The sequence below is a fragment of the Ornithorhynchus anatinus genome, chromosome 4, assembly GCF_004115215.2.
Source record: "Ornithorhynchus anatinus isolate Pmale09 chromosome 4, mOrnAna1.pri.v4, whole genome shotgun sequence".
In the NCBI taxonomy this organism is placed as follows: domain Eukaryota; kingdom Metazoa; phylum Chordata; class Mammalia; order Monotremata; family Ornithorhynchidae; genus Ornithorhynchus; species Ornithorhynchus anatinus.
In genome coordinates, this window is record NC_041731.1 from 60,701,547 (window position 1) to 60,724,105 (window position 22,559).

Sequence of the window (22,559 nt, forward strand, 5' to 3'; positions counted from 1 at the left end):
TCCAAGCGCTCAGCCCAGTGCTCTGCATGCAATCAGCTCTCAATCCCATTGAATGAATAGTCAGGGATCAATAAATCCTATTGAATGAATGAGTGTCCCCCGTTTAGGCTGGGAGCCCGACATGGGGTAGGGAGGGTCTCTCTCTGATGTCCAACTGTCCATTCCAGGTGCTCTGCACATACTAAGGGCTCAGTAAGCCCACTGAATGAACGAGTGAATCGTCAGGGCTCAATAAATCCTATTGAATGAATGAGTGAATCGTCAGGGATCAATAAACCCTATTGAATGAATGAGTGAATCGTCAGGGATCAGTAAATCCTATTGAATGAATGAGTGAATCGTCAGGGATCAATAAATCCTATTGAATGAATGAGTGAATCGTCAGGGATCGATAAATCCTATTGAATGAATGAGTGAATAGTCAGGGCTCAATAAATCCTATTTGAATGAAAGAATGAATAGTCAGGGAACAATAAATCCTATTGAATGAATGAGTAAATAGGGATCAATAAATCTTATTGAATGAATGAGTGAATCGTCAGGGATCAGTAAATCCTATTGAATGAATGAGTGAATCGTCAGGGCTCAATAAATCCTATTGAATAAATGAGGGAATCGACAGGGCTCAATAAATCCTTTTGAATGAATGAGTGAATCGTCAGGGCTCAATAAATCTTATTGAATGAATGAGTGAATCGTCAGGGATCAATAAATCCTATTGAATGAATGAGTGAATAGTCAGGGATCAGTAAATCCTACTGAATGAATGAGTGAATAGTCAGGGCTCAGTAAATCCTATTGAATGAATGAATAGTCAGGGATCAATAAATCCTATTGAATGAATGAGTGTCCCCCATTTAGACTGGGAGCCCGTTGGGGGGCAGGGAGGGTCTCTCTGTTGCCCAATTGCCCATTCCAGACGCTTCGGCCAGTGCTCTGCACACAGTCGGGGCTCAATAAAACCGACTTGAATGAATGAGTGAATAGTCAGGGCTCAATAAATCCTACTGAATGAATAGTCAGGGCTCAATAAATCCGATTGAATGAAAGAATGAATAGTCAGGGATCAATAAATCCTACTGAATGAATGAGTGTCCCCTGATTAGACTGTGAGCCTGTCGTGGGGCAGGGATGCTCTCTCTCTGTGGCCCAATTGTCCATCCCAAGCGCTTAGTCCAGTGCTCTGCACAGAGTAAGCGCTCAGTCAGTACTATTGAATGAATGAATGAGTCTCCCCCATTTAGACTGTGAGACCGTCATGGGGCAGGGATGGTCTCTATCTGTTGCCCGATTGACCATTCCAAGTGCTTAGTTCAGTGCTCTGCACATAGTCAGCGTTCCATAAATACAATTGAATGAATGAATGAATGAATGAATGAATGATGACCCTCTGCCTCTCCTCCCCTCCCCATCCCCTTGCTCCCACCCTCTGCTCAACCCCCTGCCCCTCCCCACACCACTGGGCATATTTGCATAGAGTATTTGCCACTCTATTAATGATGTGCATGTATTTGTGATACTGTTTATTTTGATGGTATCGACACCCGCCTCGTTCTGTTGTGCCATCTGTCTCTCCCTTTTAATAATAATAAGGATGGCATTTGTTCAGCGCTTACTATGTGCAAAACATATTAATGATGCACATATTATTGATGCGCTGGTGTCTATGATTCTATTTGTCTATCTTGACATTGACGCCCGCCCCCTGTTTTGTTCTGCTGTCTGTCTCCCCTTTTAATAATAATAATGATGGCATTTGTTCAGCATTCACTAGGTGCGAAGCATATTAATGATGCACATATTAATGATGTGCATGTATCTCTGATTCTGTTCATCTATTTTGATGGTATCGACGTCTGCCTCCTTGTTGTACTGTCTCCCCCTTTTAATAATAATAATGATGGCACTTGTTAAGCGCTATTTAGCTGTTCTATTTATCTATTTTGATAGATTCAATTTATCTATTTTGATGGTATTGATGCCTATCTACGTCTTTGGTTTTGCTGTGTGCCCCCCCCCCCTTCTAGACTGTGAGCCCATTGTTGGGGGGGGATGGTCTCTCTCTGTTGCCCAATTATACTTTGCAAACGCTTAGTACACACAGTAAACGCTCAATAAATACGATTGAATGAATGAATGTCGTCCCTCCACCCCTTTATCACTTCTCCTTCATCACACCCCACTCCCTTCATTCATTCACCCCATCGTATTTATTGATGATGATGGTATTTGTTAAGCGCTTACCATGTGCCAAGCACTGTTCTAAGCGCTGGGGGAGATACAAGGTGATCAGGTTGTCCCTCGTGGGGCTCACAGTCTTCATCCCCATTTTACAAATGAGGAAACTGAGGCCCAGAGAAGTGAAGTGACTGGCCCAAAGTCACACAGCTGACAGGTGGCGGAGCCAGGATTAGAACTGACGACCTCTGACTCCTAAGCCCAGGCTTTTTCCACTGAGCACTTACTAGGTGCAGAGCATTGTACTAAGTGCTTGGAAAGTACAGTTTGGAAACAAATAGAGGCAATCGGTACCCAACAAGGCGCTCACAGCCTCATTGCACGCCGCCTCCTTCATCTTGCCCCCTTATCGTAACCCACCCCCCCCCCGCCCCATCGCCCCTCCACTCCTTTATCACCTCTCCATAATAATAATAATAGTGATTTTTGTTAAGCACTTATTATGTGTCAAGCACTGTCCTAAGCGCTGGGGGAGATACGAGGTAATCAGGTTGTCCCACGCGGGGCTCACAGTTTTCATCCCCATATTCCAGAGGAGGGAGCTGAGGCCCAGAGAAGTGAAGCGGCTTGCCCAAGGTCACGCAGCAGACAAGTGGCGGAGTCGGGATTAGAACCCACGACCTCTGACTCCCAAGCCCGGGCTCTTTCCACGGAGCCACGCTGCTTCATCACCTCCCCGCCCCTTTTGTCTTCCCTCCTCCATCTCCCCCCAATCCCTTCATCGCCCTACAGCCGCCATCATCGTCCCCCCTTTATTACCCCCCAACCCCCTCTATCGCCTCCCCTTCATCGCGCTCCACCCCTTTCATCGTGGCTCAGTGGAAAGAGCACGGGCGGGGGAGTCAGAGGTCATGGGTTCGAATCCCGGCTCTGCCCTTTGTCAGCTGTGTGACTGTGGGCCAGTCACTTCACTTCTCTGGGCCTCAGTTCCCTAATCTGTAAAATGGGGATTAAGACCGTGAGCCCACGTGGGACAACCTGATTACCCTGTATCTCCCCCCAGAGCTTAGAACAGTGCTCTGCACATAGTAAGCACTTAACAAATACCAACGTTATCATTATTATTAGTGTTTGCTAAATGATTGGTAGCAGACACTAAAAAACTAGTTGTGCTTGTGAAAAATAATTTAAGGAAGGTAGGATTAATTCATATATGGAGCAAAAGCAACAGGTCACAGGGATGAAGCTTATCTCAGATGTAAACTGTTTTGACCTACAGAAATCATGATTTATATGATTCTTGACATCTGATTGAGTTAATAATGCGTTATACTTTTCCCATTATTTTCCTAAGCATAATTCAGTGTAGACTCTGATCCTCTTCCAAGAGTTAAATGACACTGTGGTATCTCAAGGACATGAAGGGTGTAATACTGGACATGATCCAAGGTAGGTTTTGTTGATTTGGTATGAGGAATGGAGTCGTCAAACAACGATTTGAGTATGTTTTAGATTCCCCCTTGAGACCTTACAATAAAGGAAATACTCCCAGTTCTCCCATGCCACAAGGATTGTGTTCTTGCACAACTTTGCCATTAAGGAAAATTTGCGCTGGAGTTATAATTACAGGGGTGTGTCAAGCACTTACTCCAGGCCAAGCCCTGTACTGAGCACCGAGGGAGATCTAATAGATCTTCTCACCGTTCCTGCCCCACTTTTAGGGGAGGTAAAACAGGTATTTAATCCTCAGTTTACAGGCGAGGAAACTGAGGCACAGAAAAAGTCATTGACTTGCCCCAGGTCACGCAGTACACAAGTGGAGGAGCCACGATTAGACCCCAGCTCTCCCGATTCCCTAGTCTTTTGATCTTTTCACAGGCCAAGTAGCAGGCAACAGTTCAGATATCACGTCCGCACGCATGTACACTTCATGTCTTCTGATTTTATAGTATTTTATAAGTAGGCTCGGTTGGTTGGGTTATTGTTTCCTTAATTTCCTAGCAGTATTCCAGCCCAAACGAGTATTGAAAATATATATTCTGGCAGAGCTGAGTGTCCCAAGAAACAAGGAGTTTCTGCTGCAGTCAGGTTACTGCATTGCAGTCATATTGGTAGTGGTCAACAGTTTCTTCACTCGAGATGCAGAAGTATGTTCCAGAATGTCTTATTCTCAAATCAGTATTTTGACTTATTTGAAATGCTGTCCTAGTTTATCTCACTGTAGCAAGGAAATCTCATTGGCATCGTTGTGATCTGCATATCACCCATAAAGCACCTCTATGTGAAAACTACTGTTAATATTTTAGTATTCTGATATAACTAGAGGATTCTCTTGTCAGTTGAAGCTTGTAATCTGAACAGGATGGGATGAGCAGTTTGAGCAGTTGAGGATGGAGTCTTCAAACAGCGATTTGAGTATGTTTGAGATTCCCCCATTGAGATCTTACAATAAAGGAAGTATTCCCAGTTCTCCCATACCACAAGGATTGTGTTCTTGCAAAACTCTGCCAGTAAGGAAAATTTGTGCTGGAGTTGTAATTATTTGTGCTAAAAATTATTTATTTAATAAATATTTATTTGTGCTGGAGCAGTATGAGCAGTAGGGCAGCAGAACATTAGCAGGAATTTAATGTAGCTTTCGTGGTAAGAGTTCACTTGTAAGTAGAAGCCTAACCCTCTTAGGCCTTAAAGGAGTGGATTTTTTTAGTCTAACTCTCTTTTGTGGGGTGAACAGATCCAGAAATGGCCTTTCTGTCTGGGATTCCTCCAGAATTTTCTTCAATCAAGCTCTTCTCTGGTGGACATTTTGCATTTTTCTCCACGGTTTCTTTGGTCTGATTCTACCCTGACTTGCATGCTTCCCTATATCCGATTATTATTTTATGAAGTGACTTTGTTCATCAGAGCATCTTGGGATGTAGGTCAGGCTAATTTTTTTTGTATTCTCTCTACGATATTGAGAAATATGAATTGTTCTTTTACTTGAAGGAACCAAGAAACGGTGGTGATTTATCCAAAGTCTCAGGGGGAGGCACAATCAGAAATGGAATGCAGTATCGATGTCCCAGCTATTGAGTTCCTGCTGCGTGTGAACAATCAATCAATCTATTTATTGAGCACTTACTCCGAGCAGAGCACTGTATTAAGCGTTTGGGAGAGTACAGTATAGCAGACGTATTCCCCGCCCACACTGTACTTGAGAGAGAACAGTAGAATTAGTGTACATGAACTCTGCCCTCAAGGATTTTTTACCATCTAACGATAATGTCAAGGAATCAAATCGTCATGCTAAATTCATTTGGGTTTAGTTTATATTTTGATTTCATTTTTCGACTTCAACAGGAAGAAAACCCTGCTGAATCGCATCGTGACTGCCTTGGTTTGCTTCGGTCTTTAGCAATGTCTACGGCAAGAGAAAAGAAACATGCCAAGAAAATGAGAAACCAACCTGCTAGTGTCACTCTGTCTTCTGGTGTAGGGGCTGACAGTAGTGGAGTAAAGCATCATAATGGGGGAGGCATATCTTTCCAATCACAAAGGCAAGGTAAGGTATACTTTTTTGGTGGTTATTTTTATTTAGTTTTGGGTTTTTTGCTAACTCTCTTCGTAGCTCCTTTGCCAGTTACCAAACATAACCCCCGAGCTTGTGTTATCGGTCCTGCAGCATCTTCTGAAACTCAAACATTTAACACCTCGACCGTCCTTCCAAAAAGACGACTCGCTATCCTTTAGGCAGAGAGGGAGCCCAGGCTCCGTTGCAGCCCTCAGTTTTTCGGGGACTGATTTTCCATGCTGTGAATCCTACAAACCCTGTGCTTTTTCTTCTCTCCTCACCATCGGTTGGCATTTTGGCCTTATTACAATTCTAGAGCACTTTCTTCAGAGGATGGCAAGTTAAGGGGGATATTTTTTGAAGGTGGGAGTTTGGATCAAATAAGATTTTTCACTTAACTGTCAATTTTAGTTTATCCATGCTCTCTCCATCACCCTTTAATGCAGTGTTTTTTAGTATTAGTTAAGCATCGGGGGAGATACAAAATAATCAGGTTAGATACAGTCCATATCCCACTTGGGGCGCACACAGTCTAAATTTCCTTTTTTAATAGATGAGGCAACTGAAGCATAGAAAATTTAAGTGACTTACCCAAGGTCATACAGAAAATTGCAAGTTGATTGTATCCAGGTTGCCAAAAATAGCCTAAAACTTTGTAAATTAACAAGAGGGGCAGTTACACTAGAAAACTTATCTTCTTCCTTACCCCAGAGTCCTCTATGAATGAAGGCAGGAGTATATTCATTCAATAGTATTTATTGAGTGCTTACTATGTGCGGAGCACTGTACTAAGCACTTGGAATGTACAATTCGGCAACAGGAAATTTTCAGTTGCTTTCAGCAAAATCCATCTGGACAATGCCAGACATTTTTGTTTCATCAACATGTTTTTTCTTCTCGATGTATTGCCTCTCCCTCATACATTGAGTAAATTTATTCGCTGATGAAGAAAATGCATTTTATGAGTCATAATTTCAAAGCTGCCATTTATACTGTTCTGAGAGAAGCTGTAATACTTCTGGTAGTAAATATTTATGAAGAGAGATCCTTTCAAGGAAATTGAATTACTACCACAAACTTAAAACAAAGTATGGTGCTCTTCCGCCCCTTGAATAATGTTTAAAAATGACTAAAAGTTACAAATTCCGTAGGCCATCTCACCCCAAAAAGAGATCTGAAAAGATCTTAATTTAAAATCATATTTACATGTTGAGTGGCTTATAACCTGAAAATTAATCGGTCATGTTTTTTTTTCTAAATGCCTCTTGTTTTTTGCTCAGTTTATATATGTCTGTCCTCATCCTTTTTATATTGTCAGCTACTAGGCAAGAAATGGGTTTGAATGAACGGCTATGATTCTTTTCAGCCTGTGGCACAGTGATTCGTACAATGTAAACCCATAATGTGCTGCTGTTGATTTTTATGAACCGTATTAGAAGAAACTAAGTTGTTTTCTGTGTCACTGCTTCTTAAAAATCTACTAGAGTTGCATTCCGGGACTTCCCAGCATCAGCCGGAGAAGTCAACGCATCAGCCTCCCTCTTCTGATCTCTGTAATGTCGAACACTATAGAGGAGAGAAGGGAAAAGGAAAGGGAGGGTGGAGAGGAGGACGCCAAGGCACATCTCAAGAATTACCCAAGTATATAACCGGTAAGTGTAAAGAAGTGGAGCCTGAAAAGGTTTGATTGAAATAGTCAAGTGGTTTAAGAAATTAAAATCTGCAAATTATAAACAACTGCTTCAAAATCTTAGTGCCCTTAGTTATTTGCGTTGCTCAATCGCGTAAACCCGTGTTGATTCTCCCACCTCTGACGTATAACTTGTGTAACATTAATATTGTCTGTATAACCTTGAATTCTGAATAAAATGATTTCCTTTCTAGCATCTACTTTTGCTCAAGCCCGAGCGGCTGAAATCAGTGCCATGTTAAAGGCTGTGACGCAGAAGTCTTCAAATTCCCTAGTTTTCCAGACTCTACCCAGGCATATGAGAAGACGGGCCATGAGCCATGACATTAAGCGGCTTCCGAGACGGCTGCGTGAGATTGCCCAGAAAGAGGTACCGTTGTCAGGCAGTCAAGCCACACGTCCCCACGTTTCTGATGAAGTTAGGTAGCGAGGCTCAGGGAAATAGAAGCTTTGCTCATCTTTTCAGTTACCTTGGGGATTTATTTATTTTTTTTGACCACAGGAATCTGGTGTGAATGAACCCTGGTTTTAAGCAAACCTTTATTTTCTCTTAGTCAAGCAAGAAACAGAAAAATGATTTAGTTAACACAAAGATGAATTGGGCCTACCTAAGGGTGTTAGGTAGGACATTAACAATTTAGCAGCTGAATAAAATTGTGAGAGTGTCTCTTTTGAAATTACTAGTTCATTCAATCGTATTTATTGAGCGCTTACTCTGTGCAGAGCACTGTACTAAGTGCCTGGAATGTACAATTTGGCAACAGATAGAGACAATGCCTGCCCAATAACGGGCTCACAATCTAAATGAAGTCTGATTCCAAAGCAGTTTTGATTGCTTTATCCTTAACTTCTAAGAATCTTTAATCACAATTGTGGTATTTCTTAAGCACTTACTCTGTGCCAAACACTCTGTTAAGTTCTGGAGTAGAGACAAGATAATCAGTTCCCACATGAGATTCAAAGTAGGAGGGACCACAAGTACTGAATCCCCATTTTGCAGCTGAGGGAACTGAGGAACAAAGAAGTCGTGACATTGTCTTTGTTTTGTTCTGTTTTGCTTTGCTGTCCGTCTCCCCCGTTTAGACTGCGAACCCGTCACTGGGCAGGGATTGTCTCCATCTGTTGCCTAATTGTACATTCCAAGCGCTTAATACAGTGCTCTGCACAGAGTAAGCACTCAGGAAATATGATTGAATGAATGATTGAACACAGCAGGCAAGTGGTGGAGCTGGGATTAGAACCCAGGTCCTCTGACTTCCAGGCATGTGTTCTTTACCTCTAGGCCACACTGTTTCCCTTAGAAGAATCCAGTTTAACAAGTTGTCACATGTACTATGGTTGGTACTTTGAGATTCTCAGCACTGTTAGTGGATCTTTATAGTCATTACTCAAGCGCTTTTGAGATGTAAAACTTTAGTATACTATAAAGACAAACGATTTTTAAGACAAAATTCTTTCTGCCAAATTTGTAATGCTTCTAAACTTGCTCCGAAAAATACCGTTTTTCACATTTAGGCAGAAAAAGCAGCACACCAGAAAAAAGAGCATTCGAAAAGTAAATGCCGCAAGGCCCGACGCCATCACTCAAACCTGCTTTTGGAGTTTAATCGTAGACAAAAGAAGAATATGTGGTTAGAAACCCATATTTGGCATGCAAAGAGATTTCATATGGTGAAGAAGTGGGGTTACTGCCTTGGAGATAGTCCTACAGTTAAGAGCTACAGAGCTTGTTATCGAGCCATGACACAACAGTGCCTTCTTCAGGTATGGTCCTGCACTTTGCTTTTGATTCCTCTAATAGCGGAAAGACAATAATCTTTCCAAGGACTCAGTTCTGATAAATTAAAAAGATGTGGATATTAGAACTAGGTTAAATGAGCCAATTCCAGTTTTTACAGGTAGCTAAGGTTTTGATTAGCTAAACTAACAATGAGTAATTGACTATCATTTGTCCCCATTCACATAATAGGTTTCTTACTAAAGGAAATTGTGCAGTTGAAAAGTGCGTACAAGACTGTGAAGGATAAGGGAATAAGGAAGCATGAAGCACATGTTTGAGGTTAAAGGAAGGTTCTGAATATTTCCTTTTACTTGGATAGAGTCTAAATATTTCCTTTTATTTTGATAGAAATTAAAGTTTTCTAATATAGGATGGTATCAGAACTGTTCTGATATTAATCATTAGGGATAAAACCCGATTATTTTTTTTTGTTGCAAGAGGTTACTAGTTGTTCCAAAGCACCCCAGTTCAGTTTCAGCTGGTTTCAAAGTGGAAAGATATGTTTGCTAGTAATAGAAGTTACACTTATCTTTTTGTTTTGTTTTTTACTGATATTTGTAAAGCACTTACTATGTGCCAGGCGCTGTACTAAGCGCTGGGGTAGGGAAATGATAATCAGGCTGGACGCAGTCCATGTTCTATCATGACTGATATTTTCACTTCTCTTTTGGATAAGAATGCTGACTTTTTGTGATATTTCTCTACAACACTTAAGTGCTCATTACGTACCAGGCACTGTTCAAAGTGCTGGGGCAGATGAGCCACTGGGGTTGGCTACAGTTCTTGTCGCACAAGGGGCTCACAGTCTCAATCCCCGTTTTACAGATGAGGGAACTGAGGCCCAAAGAAGTGAAGTGACTTACCTAAGGCCACACAGCAAAGTGGCAGAGCCAGGATTAGAACCCAGGTCCCTTTGACTCCCAGGCCCGAGCTCTGTTCATTAGGCCATGCTGCTGGTTATGGAATTGGGCAAAATTCCACCATGCTTACCGTGAGATACGCTAGCCAAAGTAATGGTCTGTGCAAATGAGTAGTACGTCAGACACAGTAGATACTACAGCTTACGACTTAAAGAGGTTTTGCAAGAAAGCAACCCCGGCGTTTTAGGAAAATGGGGTGCGCTCCGTCAAAACCTAAGCATTAAATACAGTAAAAAATGGCCGAAACTACACGTGTTAACACCATGGCTGTGCGTAGTTTTTTTAAATATTACAGTTTGCTTAGTACTTCTGTCCTACTTCACCAGAAAACCAAATCTGTCCCACTGCATATCTATATTTTTACAGGATTTGTCTTACTACTGCTGCCTGGAGGTGAATGGAAAAGAGGAAGAAATACTAAAGGCACTTGCTCGAATCTGTAGCACAGACACAGGTAATACCTGTGGTGCTTTGAAATGACTCTGTCGTGGCTCTGCAGCCCTCCGGTCATTACAGATTTCCCCCGGAACAAGGAAAACGCCTTACCGTTAGCTTCAAGGCTTTTGCCAACATCCCCCCAACTTCGATATCCAATCTCTTCACCCACTTCTCCCAAGCGTGTGTTCTTCACTCCTCAAGATCCCCTTCAAGCTCTACCTCACTCTCCACTCTTATGCTGGGCTAGTCCCTCTGTTTGGAGCATTCTACCCAGCTCCTCTGTTTCTTTCACTGGTTCTTCTGTCTTCCATTCCCTAACTGTGAGTCCCATAATTAACAAATACCAACATTATTATTGTTATTATAATGGAATTGTCCATTCCAAGCGCTTAGTACAGTGCTCTGCACATAGTAAGTGCTCTATAAATGCTATTGAATGAATGAATAATTCATAGTATTTATTGAGCGCTTATCCTTTAAGGGTCAGTTCTGGGTCCCCTTCTATTCTCCATTAACACCCACTCCCTAGAGCTTATTCCCGCCTATGGTTTCAGCTACCATCTCTACTTGAATGACTGACTATCAAATTTACCTCACTGCCCTTCTCCCCCCTTTTATTATTATTATTATTTTTTTTACAACTTTTCATTTCCTCCTACCTCCATGGCATCTCTAAATGGGTGTCCATCCTGCACCTCAGGGCCAACATATCCCAAACTAAAACCATCTTTCCTCTCCTGTCCCTGCCTTTCCCATCACTGTTGACTAAACCATTGTCTTCCCCAACTCACAGCCCAGAATGCTTTCTTTCAGTTCCTTTATTGGATCATTCAATTTATTGGATCATTCAGTTCCTTTATTGGATTCATCAAATCCTGTTGGTTTTTTCATCACAACCTCTTCAAAATCCACCCCCTTCTTCTTGATGCAAACCGCCACCACGAGGGTACAGGGACTGTCGGCTCTACCAGCAGTCGAATTTTTTGAGCGCTTTTTCTGTGCAGTGCACTGTACTAAGTCCTTGGGAGAGTGTAATGTACTAATAGGTTGACACGTTCCCTGACGCCGATGAGTTTAGCATCGCAACATTTTTAGAATCTCCATCCAAACTACTTCCCCACTAATCCAAGCACTTATTTTCCACCTTGACTACTGTATCAGTCTTCTTGCTGACTTTCCTGCCTCCCGTCTCTCCCCTTTCCACTCCGTGCTTCACTGTGGCCCATTTTTCTGTAAAAACGATCAGTCCCGATCCTCGCCTCAAAAATCTCTAATCGTTGCCCAACCGCCTCCGCATCAAACATAATCTCCTTACCATCGGTTCTGAGGGACTCGATCAGCTCTCTCTCCTTCCTACCTCAGCTCACTGACCTACTTCAATCCAGTCCGCACACAGCACTCTTCTAACACCAATTTACACGGTACCCCCATCTCCTCTAATCTGCCACCGACCCCTTGCCCACATCCTCCTTCTGGCCTGGAAGTCCCTCCCCATTCATATCCAGTAGTTCACCTTCAAAAACCTCTCAAAATCACACCTTTTAAGAGACCTTCCCGGACTAAATCTTAATTTCTCCTATTCACCCGCCCCTCTGCATTGCCGACGCGTTTGGTTTGTATCTCTTTAACACTCACCCCGGCCCCTCAGAACTTTTGTTCATACGATACTCTTATTATTCCTCCTCTCAGTAATTAATTTGTTTTAGTGTCTGTCTTCCTTTAGCCCGTAAATTCCTTGTGGACTGGGATCACTTCTACCAACTCTATTCTATTTTGCTTTCCCAAGCACTCACTGTGGGCAGAGCCCTGAATTAAGCACTCAATAAATGCCATCAATTTATCTGTTCTAGGATTGTTATTTTGATGGGGCGTTTTGGGGTTTTAGTTTAATATTCCTGCGTGTACAAATATAACATTTTACCTCTCTATAAATTTGGAGGAATGAAATATAGCTGCTTCAAGAATGGTTTCTTATTTTCATATTTCAGGACTGACTTTTGCAGCTGTTCAGTGTTTGTCCGGAAAGCGCCAAGGCTCTCTAGCCCTTTACCGGGCAGATAAATATCCTGAAGAAATGCTCGGTCCTGTTACGTTTGTTTGGAAGCCCTTGGATGACCCTGGGGTTATTTCTGAAACCAGGCAATTGTGGATTTGGGTTCATCCAACTCTTAAACAGGTGTGTCTTTACATTCTGTTCTATCACAATTTAGTTTTAATAATTCTGATTTTTTTTTCCTTTTGGTGTAAATCATAAAAGCCCAAAATGCAAATACAAATGACAATTTGATATCAGGGCAAATCATTAGAATCGTTCAGTGGCATTGAGCGCTTGCTAAGTGCTTGGGAGAGTACAGCAGTTTTAGTAGGTAAATTCCCTGCCCAAAATGAGCTTACAGTCTAGTGGAAATAAGGGCGTCAGTCTTACCTTTTCAATTTTTTCATTTATAAATAAAATTATTCTCTATGTTCATGGCTTAAAAGTTGAACTATTGGAAGCTGTGTGATAGTAAATACCAAAAAGTATATATTTGGTGTCTATTTATCCTGTGTGTCTGTAGTGGTCAACATAGCTTTAATATTTTTCTGTTGCTCAGCAGTTGACTGATATCTTTCCCCTTTGGGGAACATCTGCTCCAACTCTTTAACAGCACATATGAATGCTTTCTGGGTAGTAAAACATTAAAATGTGATGGTTTTTATTTAGTCTCTGTTCCGGTTTTGTAATCATTTAGAATTTGAAGGGGTGAAACATTGACCAATTGAGAATTTACACAGACAGTTTGTTCAGCTCAGTTATTTTCATTGTAAACCTTTCTTTTCCCTACATGAACTAATTTATTATTCTAATCCTAATCTCAAAATGAACTATTTCCACAGGATATATTGGCTGAGATCAAAACTGTGTGTCAGTGTGAAGAACCTACTAAAGTAGTTGACAGTATCTCTGAACCAATTATAACGCCACTTCCAGAGGTACCACCTCAAAAGATAAGCCAATTTGAAGTCACTAAGAACATTGGCAAGAAAAGGAAAAGGGAAGGTACAACAGAGGAAAATGCTAAACGAGCAAAAAAAATTGTGGGTGATGGAACTAGAAATCCACTTCAGCCATATTCTTGGACATCTCAGACTACTGGAATTACTATTAGGTTTGTACCTGTTGAACTTGATGTTGTCAGTCCTGGGTCGCGAAGAAACTTCCCAGAACAGTCTTTTACCCTGTATTCATTGTACTCGGTTGCACAGAAGTGATCTGTTCAAATGTAAAATGTTTATTTTTCTCCCCCAGCGATCTGACAATGGAAATGAACAGATATCGTCTGATCGGTCCCTTCTCTAACTGTGTCCTTACCGAAGCCCTGAAAGCCGCTTCTATCCAAACGGTAAGAACATATAAAATCATTGTTTCTTGTAAGGCCTGCACTGAAGTACTACAGAAGTCTAGTAAATTTTCATCTCAGGCAGTACTCTATCTCCTTTCCCCACTTTAGGATGATTATGTGATCTTTGCTTGCCTCCTCAGAAAAAGAAAAGCTAGTGTAATTGCCCCAAGAAATTGACTTGGTCTCATTTATAGTACTAAATCCTCCTCTCGTCTTGAGTTTTAAGGAAAATGTTTAACTTAAGAAGTGGGTGAGGAATACCAGGGTTTGTTTTAAATGTGTAGCTGAGTTCAATTCATTCATTCATTCAATAGTATTTATTGAGTGCTTACTATGTGCAGAGCACTGTACTAAGCGCTTGGGATGAACAAGTCGGCAACAGATAGAGACAGTCCCTGCCGTTTGACGGGCTTACGGTCTAATCGGGGGAGACGGACAGACGAGAACAATGGCACTAAACAGCGTCAAGGGGAAGAACATCTCGTAAAAACAATGGCAACTAAATAGAATCAAGAATTCAATTGACACGACTGGGAGAGGGAAAAGAACATAGTAAACCAAGTATGTGAAATAGTAACAAGGAAAGGAAAGCAAAGTTCAAAAGTCGTGAACAGGGAAGAATAAATGAAACCTAAAATGGAAATATTTTAAAATCTTGGGTGATTCAGAAGGGGCACGGACGGGTACAGGAGGTGTTTAGGAACCAGAAGAAGCAGAGCAGAAGGCTGGTACTATTTTCGAAAGCTCCTTGCGGACTGGGTACGTGCCTATTGACCTGGCCACAAGAAGCTTACAGTCTAGAAGGCGAGACAGACATTAAATACGATTGATGTGTCACGTGTAAATTTTAGTATAATAGCAATCAGCACTCATTGGTATGACAGAATACTTTGGGGAAAAAGTATTTGGGAACCATGGGTCAGGTAGATTTTGACTCCTGTCATGACACATTACTCAAAAGTCCATTACATTACTGAGTAACTTGAGGGTTTGGGGTTTTTTTTTAGGATGCCGGAGATGGAGAAACACCACCTCACAGTTGGTGGGTCAGAAACTGTAAGAATCCTGACGGCGTTTCTCGTCATCACCGTCAAGAAGCCATCTTTGAATTGCTGGGAGGTATATAAGGGGGGATATTAGAAAAGGAAAGAAGCGAAGAACTTTTACTAATCTTCACATGCATATCTACAATAGGAGTTTTTATTGTATTTATCTGTAACGTAGTCACCCATTATAATTTTGTGATCATGCCACTGAAAATTTTCATTCCAGTTATTACAGTTCTTTCACGTTCAGATAGTTCTGCAAATGATGGTATCTGGTAAGCGCTTACTATGTGCTACTGTGTGCACTGTAAAGGTTACCTTGGATTAAGCACTTGCTTTCCCTCGAAGTAATTTGAATCTCCCCATTTTCAAAGTTTTACTAAAATCACATCTTCCCTAAGCCCTCATTTCTTCTCACCTTTCCTTCTGTATTTTCTGATCCCCTTAAGCATTTGATATTCTCCCCAGCCCCACAGCACTTATGTACATATCCAACCGTAATTTATTTTAATGTCTATCTCCCCCTCTAGCCTTGAAAACTCCTAGTGGGCAGGAATTATGTCTCCCTACTCTAATAATAATAATAACTGTGGTACTTGTTAGGCACTTAGTATATGCCAGGCACTATACTAAGGGCTGTGGGGGAAAATGCAAGCAGATCAGGTTGGACATAATACCTGTCCCCACATAGGGTTCACAGTCTTAGTCCTTTTTTTAAAGATTAGGTAACTGAGGCATAAAGAAGTGAAGTGATTTGCCCAAGGTCACACAGCAGACAAGTTGGTAGAGCTGGGACTAGAATCCATGACCTTTGCACTGTACTCTCCCAAATGCCATGAACAGTGCTCTGAACACGGTTCAGTAAATACCACTGAATGAGTGAAGAGATTATAGCCCATTTTAATTAAGCAAAAAACGTAGCAGAGCTATTTAGTGTAGGTAATGATATCTCTGGACTGTTAGCACAAATTGCCTTTTTCTGATTCAGATATGAAAATTGAAAATTAATTTCTGTACAGTATTGACATGTATATAACTTACACCTAGTCATATTCCATTTGATCGTGTAACGTGCTAATTTCTTTAATTTTTTTGTTATAAGTTTTTTGTTTTGGGAAATGCATGGACATTTCTTATAGGAAACTAATATTTGAACTGTTAAACACAGAAGTAATTAAATAATGAAGCATGCTACTGTTCGGGACATTCAGCCCCACAACTTTCAATTTAATAGTGTTGGCTTGAACTTATATGACCTTTTCTTTAAAGAACCCCCTAGTGATTATAGCTACTTTGTCATTCTCACTCCAGGGAGAAATATAGGTGACAGGTGTTATTAAATCATTTAATTTGGGAAGGTATGTTTTCTCTCTACAGTCAGAATTTCTGAGGTAGCTAGTGTTCAAAGTAGAATGTGTTTAATTCAAATGATATTCAGCCTCCCCCCCCCCCTTTTTTTTTTCCTTTAAAGGGATAGCCTCTCCAGCAGAAATTCCAGCAGGTAGTGTACTGGGTCTGACTGTTGGAGATCCTCGAGTGACTTTACCTCAAAAAAGGTCCAAAGCTCTACCCCATCCAGAAAAATCCCAAGGTAAAGTTCTTTAATGCATATGCAGACTTCCTTTTGAACTTTCAGCAGTACTGGCCACATTTACTGCATGATGGACTTGGCCTAGTCGCCTCCTCTTTTTCTGATTTCTCTATATTTTGTCCAAATAAATTGACTCTAGAGTACTAATTCTAGTTAGAATTTTGGGTTTCAAGGCTTTTAGTTTTGAGGAAGGGATTTGCACCTGCAGCTGGTCTTGTGCTCAATGGAAGCCTCTGTCTAACCATACAGATGATCCAGGTTCGAATCCTGGCAAGGCCAACCTAGGTGCTCGAGGTTTTGGTTGATTTAATGACACCAGATATTAGTTTGGGGAAATGAGCTCAACTGCGGATCCAGCTGCAGTATATCAAATGTAAATTAATGTTTTGCAGATCGAGGTAAATTCATGTTTATTTAGAAGTGTGGCGGGGGGGAAGTTTAAATGCCATATTATGGTCAGATGATTTATTGTTTCGTGAGCGATAAACAGTTTACTTTCAGTCAAAACTGCACAAGAACGGAGTTGTGCTCATTGGATAGAGAAGAGTTTTGAGGATATTGTAGGTAAGTAATTTCATTGTGGGCCATTAGATATTGGTCAGAGTGTAGAAATTAAAAATCACACTTTAAGTGTCGGGTATAGTGAGCCACTGAGGTTTTAACAGTAACCTGAAATTATTCATCACTCCATGGGCCATAAAATGCTTGTCAGTCTGCTCTTTTAAGGATCCTTTATGTAGTGAGGTCATCAACCTCCAACTTCATCAAACTCTACTTAGCTTGTATTGGTTTTATCCTAAAATATAGGCAGTTACTAGCTTTTGGAAGGAACATCAACCTAACTGTGACTTCACAGTTCCAGTTTTGACTCTGGAAAACCAAAACAAAGGTTTCCGAGAAACTATCTCACTGTCATTGTTGCCGGCAAAACCTCACTGAAGAGCCTTCTCTGAAGCAGAATTTCCGTACAGCATATTATCTCCTTGAACATGTAAAGATTTTGACATTAAATTTTCACATAAATACTATCTCCACTGATAGTAAATAGTATGCTTTTCTAAGAAAATAGTTGTGAATTATGCCCTATTAAATCTATAGCAGTACTTTGGAACAGTTGGTTGTTAAAACTTTGATTGAAAGAACTATTCTGGGAAATAGTTTCTTGAGGAATCTTAACGTCCTGGTGATCCAAAACTTGGAATCACATAGTGTTCTTAAAATGTTTGCTGATTTCGTTCTGAACCCATTGTCCTGCTAAGCACTGAGATTATGATCCAGATAAATGTATCGTCGGTTCTTGCCAAAAATAATGAACAAATGTTTAGCTTGTTCTGCTGGCATCAGGAATCTGCTTTGGCAATAGGGAAATATTTACTTTATTCTTATGTATCATATTTTTTTCCTCTTCTGTGCTTCATGCTCTTGGAGTTAAGATGTTTCAGGGTGGGAAGATCTCAGGACGAATTTGAAAAAATGATATTTTTCCTAAGAAGATACTCCAGAAGTATTTGTCTGATTGACTTGCCTGTTGTTCTTCAAACTTTTCTAAAATATTTATCATGTGTTTGATTTTTACAAGTCTTTTTCAACTCTTAAGGCTGCATTCTCCATTTAAGATAGCTAACTAGTAGGAAATATCTCTGGCCTGGCATTTTGGACTGCTGTTTCAATGGGCAATTAGTACAAATACTTTTAAAGCACTCAGTTTGCAACCTACCCCTAGAAGTTAACTGCCCAAGCATGTCTTATCTTAAAAATGTTTCTTTTTTTTTTAAATCTTCAAGGCAACCCAGTTTCTTACTATCAGGAAGATCATTTTACCTTTATCTAGTTTACTGAATGAAAACACTTCCAATGAATTCAAAACACCCAACCTTGATTTTATTATTCTCCCTCAGCACCGTTAAAAAAAAAACAAAAACCATTCTTTTGTTTTCCCATATCATGTTTCCCCTTTCACCAAAGACCTAAAAAAATTAAATTTCAGTAGCAATCTTCAGTAATAGAAGTTGAATTAATTTTTAGGAATGTTGATTTTTTTTTCCCGGATTTTTCTATTCCTCTTTGGCTCTTAGTTTGAACCAACATTTTCCGCATTTCCCGTCCACCTGGATGGAACTTTAACTTCCAGATGCAGTCAAGTGCCTCAACGAAATTTTTGGCAGGTTCTGCATCATTCATTCCGAACTCATCCATGCTAGCGTGACTAGCATTCTTGAAATTTGACATCTAATGCTAATGATTTGTGGGACATTTTGTCAATTGCCAATCACCTTGTCTTTCTGCCTGGAAACATCATTTGAAAAGTGTTCGAACACTCTCAAAGGTTTTCATACTCTTGTGAGTTTGTGTCGGGGAAAGGAGTAAAAATGGAATAAAATCACTTAATTTAAGAGCCACTTATTGAGGAATATTTTAGGAGTCTGGAGGTCTAGACAAATAACAAATGAAGATTTCATCACTCAAATCTGAAGCAGCACCAACTAGAGATAGAGGATTTCTGAGAGGCCTTCCTTGTCTTCCTAAAGAGGTTATCTTGACATCTCCAATGTTCAGCCTGAGTCACCCAGCATTCCCCATCAGACTCTTTTTTTCCCTGCCTTCTTTCTTGAATCTCCCCCAGTCATCCACAGCGTTTTTGCCCACCATGTACTGTGCAGCGAACGTTCTCTGTGCCTCTTTTCCCATAGTTGGGAACAAATGCAAACTGACTGTTTTCCATTGCTTGCCCTGGGAGCTAAAATCTCAAATAATGTTTTCGTTTTTTATGTCCCTTAGCAGGAAAAGATGAGCCAGATTGAGGGACCTTAAGACACACGGGCCATTGTTTTGAGAGACTGTCAGAAAAGCAGACTTTTGCACCAAATACGCTTTTGTTGCTGCCAAAGTGCAGAATAATCTGATCTCCTGTTGGGTACTTTGCCTCTTGAGGTTGAATTGGGTAGATTATTTTTAATCATTTTAGTAGGTTTCAATCAAAAAGCACTTAGCATAAATGAAGGTAAGAAATACTGAGTTTTGTCAAAATTGTTCTCCAAAGATTTGAGAAGCAAAGCATAATAGATTGTGTAAACAGCACAAGATATAAAAGCTCAATTTTGACCTAAATGCTATTATGGAGACAAAATGTTGCTCCAAATTGCCTATTATAGGAATAGGCAATAAGTATAGTAAAAGCTTTATCCCACTCAGGAATGGATGTGAGAAAAGGGTGAACTGGTTGATAAACCGTACCAGATCTTAAAGATTTGGGGCTTTCCGGCAGGAAATCTTACATAATCACACAGGGGATTAGAGACTTGTGGAAAAGGAACAAGATTATTGATTTGAACCTGTTGCTGAAGCTCACTGATTAAAGAAGTTTTCCTAAATTCCTTGCAAATGAAATTAGCAATCATTCCAGGGGGGCAGCATTAGGAGGGCTCAAACATGGTCAATTCCTTCTTTAAAAGGGCCAGTCTACCGAATTTGCCTTCAGAGATGCCAGTTTCTAGGGTTTTCTGGGGGAAAAAGCTTTCACTGTAATCAAATCATTACTCTGGGGTTACTTTCTGCTTTTTTAAGCACGTTCGCATGCAAATATAACAGCATTTGGATTAGGTAGAAAATGGAAGGTTTTGGTTTGTGTGCCATCACAAAATAGATTATATTACATGTACATTTGAAGGATGCCTTTTTCCATCTAGTAAAACATTTTGAAAAACTGAAGTCATTGTAAGAAATAAAAAAAAAACCCAACAAATTGAACTGCCTTTACTGATTACGGACATGGCATTCTCAGTCTTCAGAATTTCTAATTTGGTGTAACTCTTGATCTTCCTATCCATCTTACCACAGCACTAACAGGTTTTTCTTTCTTTCTAGCTAAAACTTGCAGTTTGTGAAGGCTATTTTTTCTTTCATAGATCAAGAGAAAATTAGGAAACTGCTTCTGGAGGGTGTGCCCGTGGAGTGCTCTCAGAGCTTTATTTGGGACCAGGAGGTCTGCAAAAGTGTCACGGAGAATAAAATCTCGGAGCAGGTGATTGGTACTATTGGCTTCTGGCAGGGAAATGGATGATGGCTACTCATCCATCTTATTCCACATTTCGTAGTTTAGTAGAGTTCTATAGAAGGTACGGAACTGATCTTCACTCAGAATCTCGGCCGGTCTTCTGACAGCGCGGTGTGTAGAGTGTGATTTGTCATGCAAATATGGTTCCCTGGAGCTGTTGTTTTCCAAGAAGAGAATATCTTGTAGGTAGCTTAGGTGATTGATTTATTGTCCCGAGGGGGAAATTTCTTCTCATGCTGCAGATTATTTGTATTTCTTTTTGAGTTAAACCAAAACTCATATTCCAGGAGAATGACACTGGGCAGAAGGAGAACCGAGACTGTTAATTAGTCTTTATTAACCCTGACTAATATAGAATTTCCAGATGTAGACATGCCATTGTTATAGTATATAAAGAAGCAGCGTGGCCTAGTGGAAAGAGTGCGGACCCAGGAGTCAGAGGACCTAGGTTATAATCTCAGTTCTGCTACTTACCTGCTTGTGTGACTTCAGGCAAATCACTTAACTTCTCTGTGCTTCAGTTCCCTCATCTGCAAAATGGGGATTCAATCGTTGTTCTCCCTCCTACTTAGACTGTGAGTCGTTTGGAGGACCTGATTTATCTTGAATCTACCCCAGTTCCCAGCTCAGTACAGTGCTTGACGTGTAGGGAGTGCTTAACAAATGCCACAATTATTATTAGTAGTAGTAGTAGTAATATAGTAGCAATGTGTGTGTCCAGAGTGTGCATTTCCCTGAATTGGACAATTGTACTATTACTAAGTCCTGTGAATAGGCTGTTCCTGTCTGTAATGAGCTAACACTGTAATGGGGAGACAATTAAAAAAAAAAAATAGACTGTGCAATTGAATATACGTATGCACTGGTGCTGGGGATTGTATTGAGAAGTAGCAAGACATAGTGGATAGAGCATGAGCCTGGGAGTTATGAGGTCATGGGTTCGGATCCCGGCTCTGCCACCTGTCTGTTGTGTGACCTTGGACAAGTCACTTCACTTCTCTGTGCCTCACTTACCTCATCTGTAAAATGGAGATCGTGACTGGGAGCCCCAGGTGGGACAGGGACTGTGTCCAATCCAATTTGCTTGTATCCACCCCAGCGCTTAGTACAGTGCCTGGCACAAAGTAAACACTCAACAAATACCACTACTATTGTTATTACTAATAATAATAATTATTATTTATGTACCAGTGCTAGAAGTAGATGTTAAGTTGACATGGCTTGGGGCGTTAGGAGGCGTGAAAAGCGTTAGCCGGGAGTATCAGGGAAAGAACTGATATGCCAAATGGTGAGGACAGTTCTATTTATATGAAAGGAAGTTAGCCGGTTACCTTATATTGGATTCCTCACCTACAGTGCACTCCATTTATCAGTTCCCCGATTGACTTATGATTTCTTTGGTCATCTCTCACAACCCTTCATCCAGACTCCTTCCTCCAAATCCCTAATCCTGCCTGTCCCTTTTAGCATCTCTTGGGACTGGAAAACTGCTTGAGGGATTGTCAGAACGCTGCACTAGGGATCACCCGGGCCTTTCCCAGGGCTCCAGCCAGGGGAGGATAAGCCGTCAACTCCAGTTCCATGGAGCTGGGCGAATTGGCTCGAGCCTAGGATTCAGCTGGGGTATGGCAAAACCACAGCCAGCTACAAATCCAAATAACCTGCAAATTCCCCCCGTCCTTTAGCATTTCTCTGTAATTGCTTTTCCACTTTCTTTGTTTTTTCCCCAGCTTTCACCGTTCTCATCTCTTTAAACTTGAAGACTAGTCCATTTCTTACTAAATCAGCCTACTGAGCTTAACTTGATTGTCAGATCCTTTCTGTTGAGGAACCAAGTGCCCGTTATAGTGCTCTACACACAATAGGCTCTCAGGAAATTGTGTATTTCTATGGTAGCAGCCTGGCTTAGTGGAAAGAGCACAGGCT

General features: G+C 40.9%; 1 protein-coding gene across 1 annotated transcript in view; it reads left to right on the plus strand.

The window, feature by feature from the left end:
* POP1 (POP1 homolog, ribonuclease P/MRP subunit) overlaps positions 1-22,559 on the plus strand; it is a 32,475-nt gene that overhangs the window by 443 nt on the left and 9,473 nt on the right. Inside the window, exons 2-12 of the mRNA XM_029063954.2 lie at positions 5,521-5,722; positions 7,216-7,383; positions 7,616-7,791; positions 8,937-9,185; positions 10,488-10,575; positions 12,548-12,735; positions 13,437-13,708; positions 13,849-13,942; positions 14,950-15,061; positions 16,460-16,579; positions 20,485-20,600. Of these exons, the coding sequence (XP_028919787.1) occupies positions 5,578-5,722; positions 7,216-7,383; positions 7,616-7,791; positions 8,937-9,185; positions 10,488-10,575; positions 12,548-12,735; positions 13,437-13,708; positions 13,849-13,942; positions 14,950-15,061; positions 16,460-16,579; positions 20,485-20,600 (1,728 nt within the window). The 5' untranslated portion in view covers positions 5,521-5,577. The remainder of the gene's footprint in view (positions 1-5,520; positions 5,723-7,215; positions 7,384-7,615; positions 7,792-8,936; positions 9,186-10,487; positions 10,576-12,547; positions 12,736-13,436; positions 13,709-13,848; positions 13,943-14,949; positions 15,062-16,459; positions 16,580-20,484; positions 20,601-22,559) is intronic.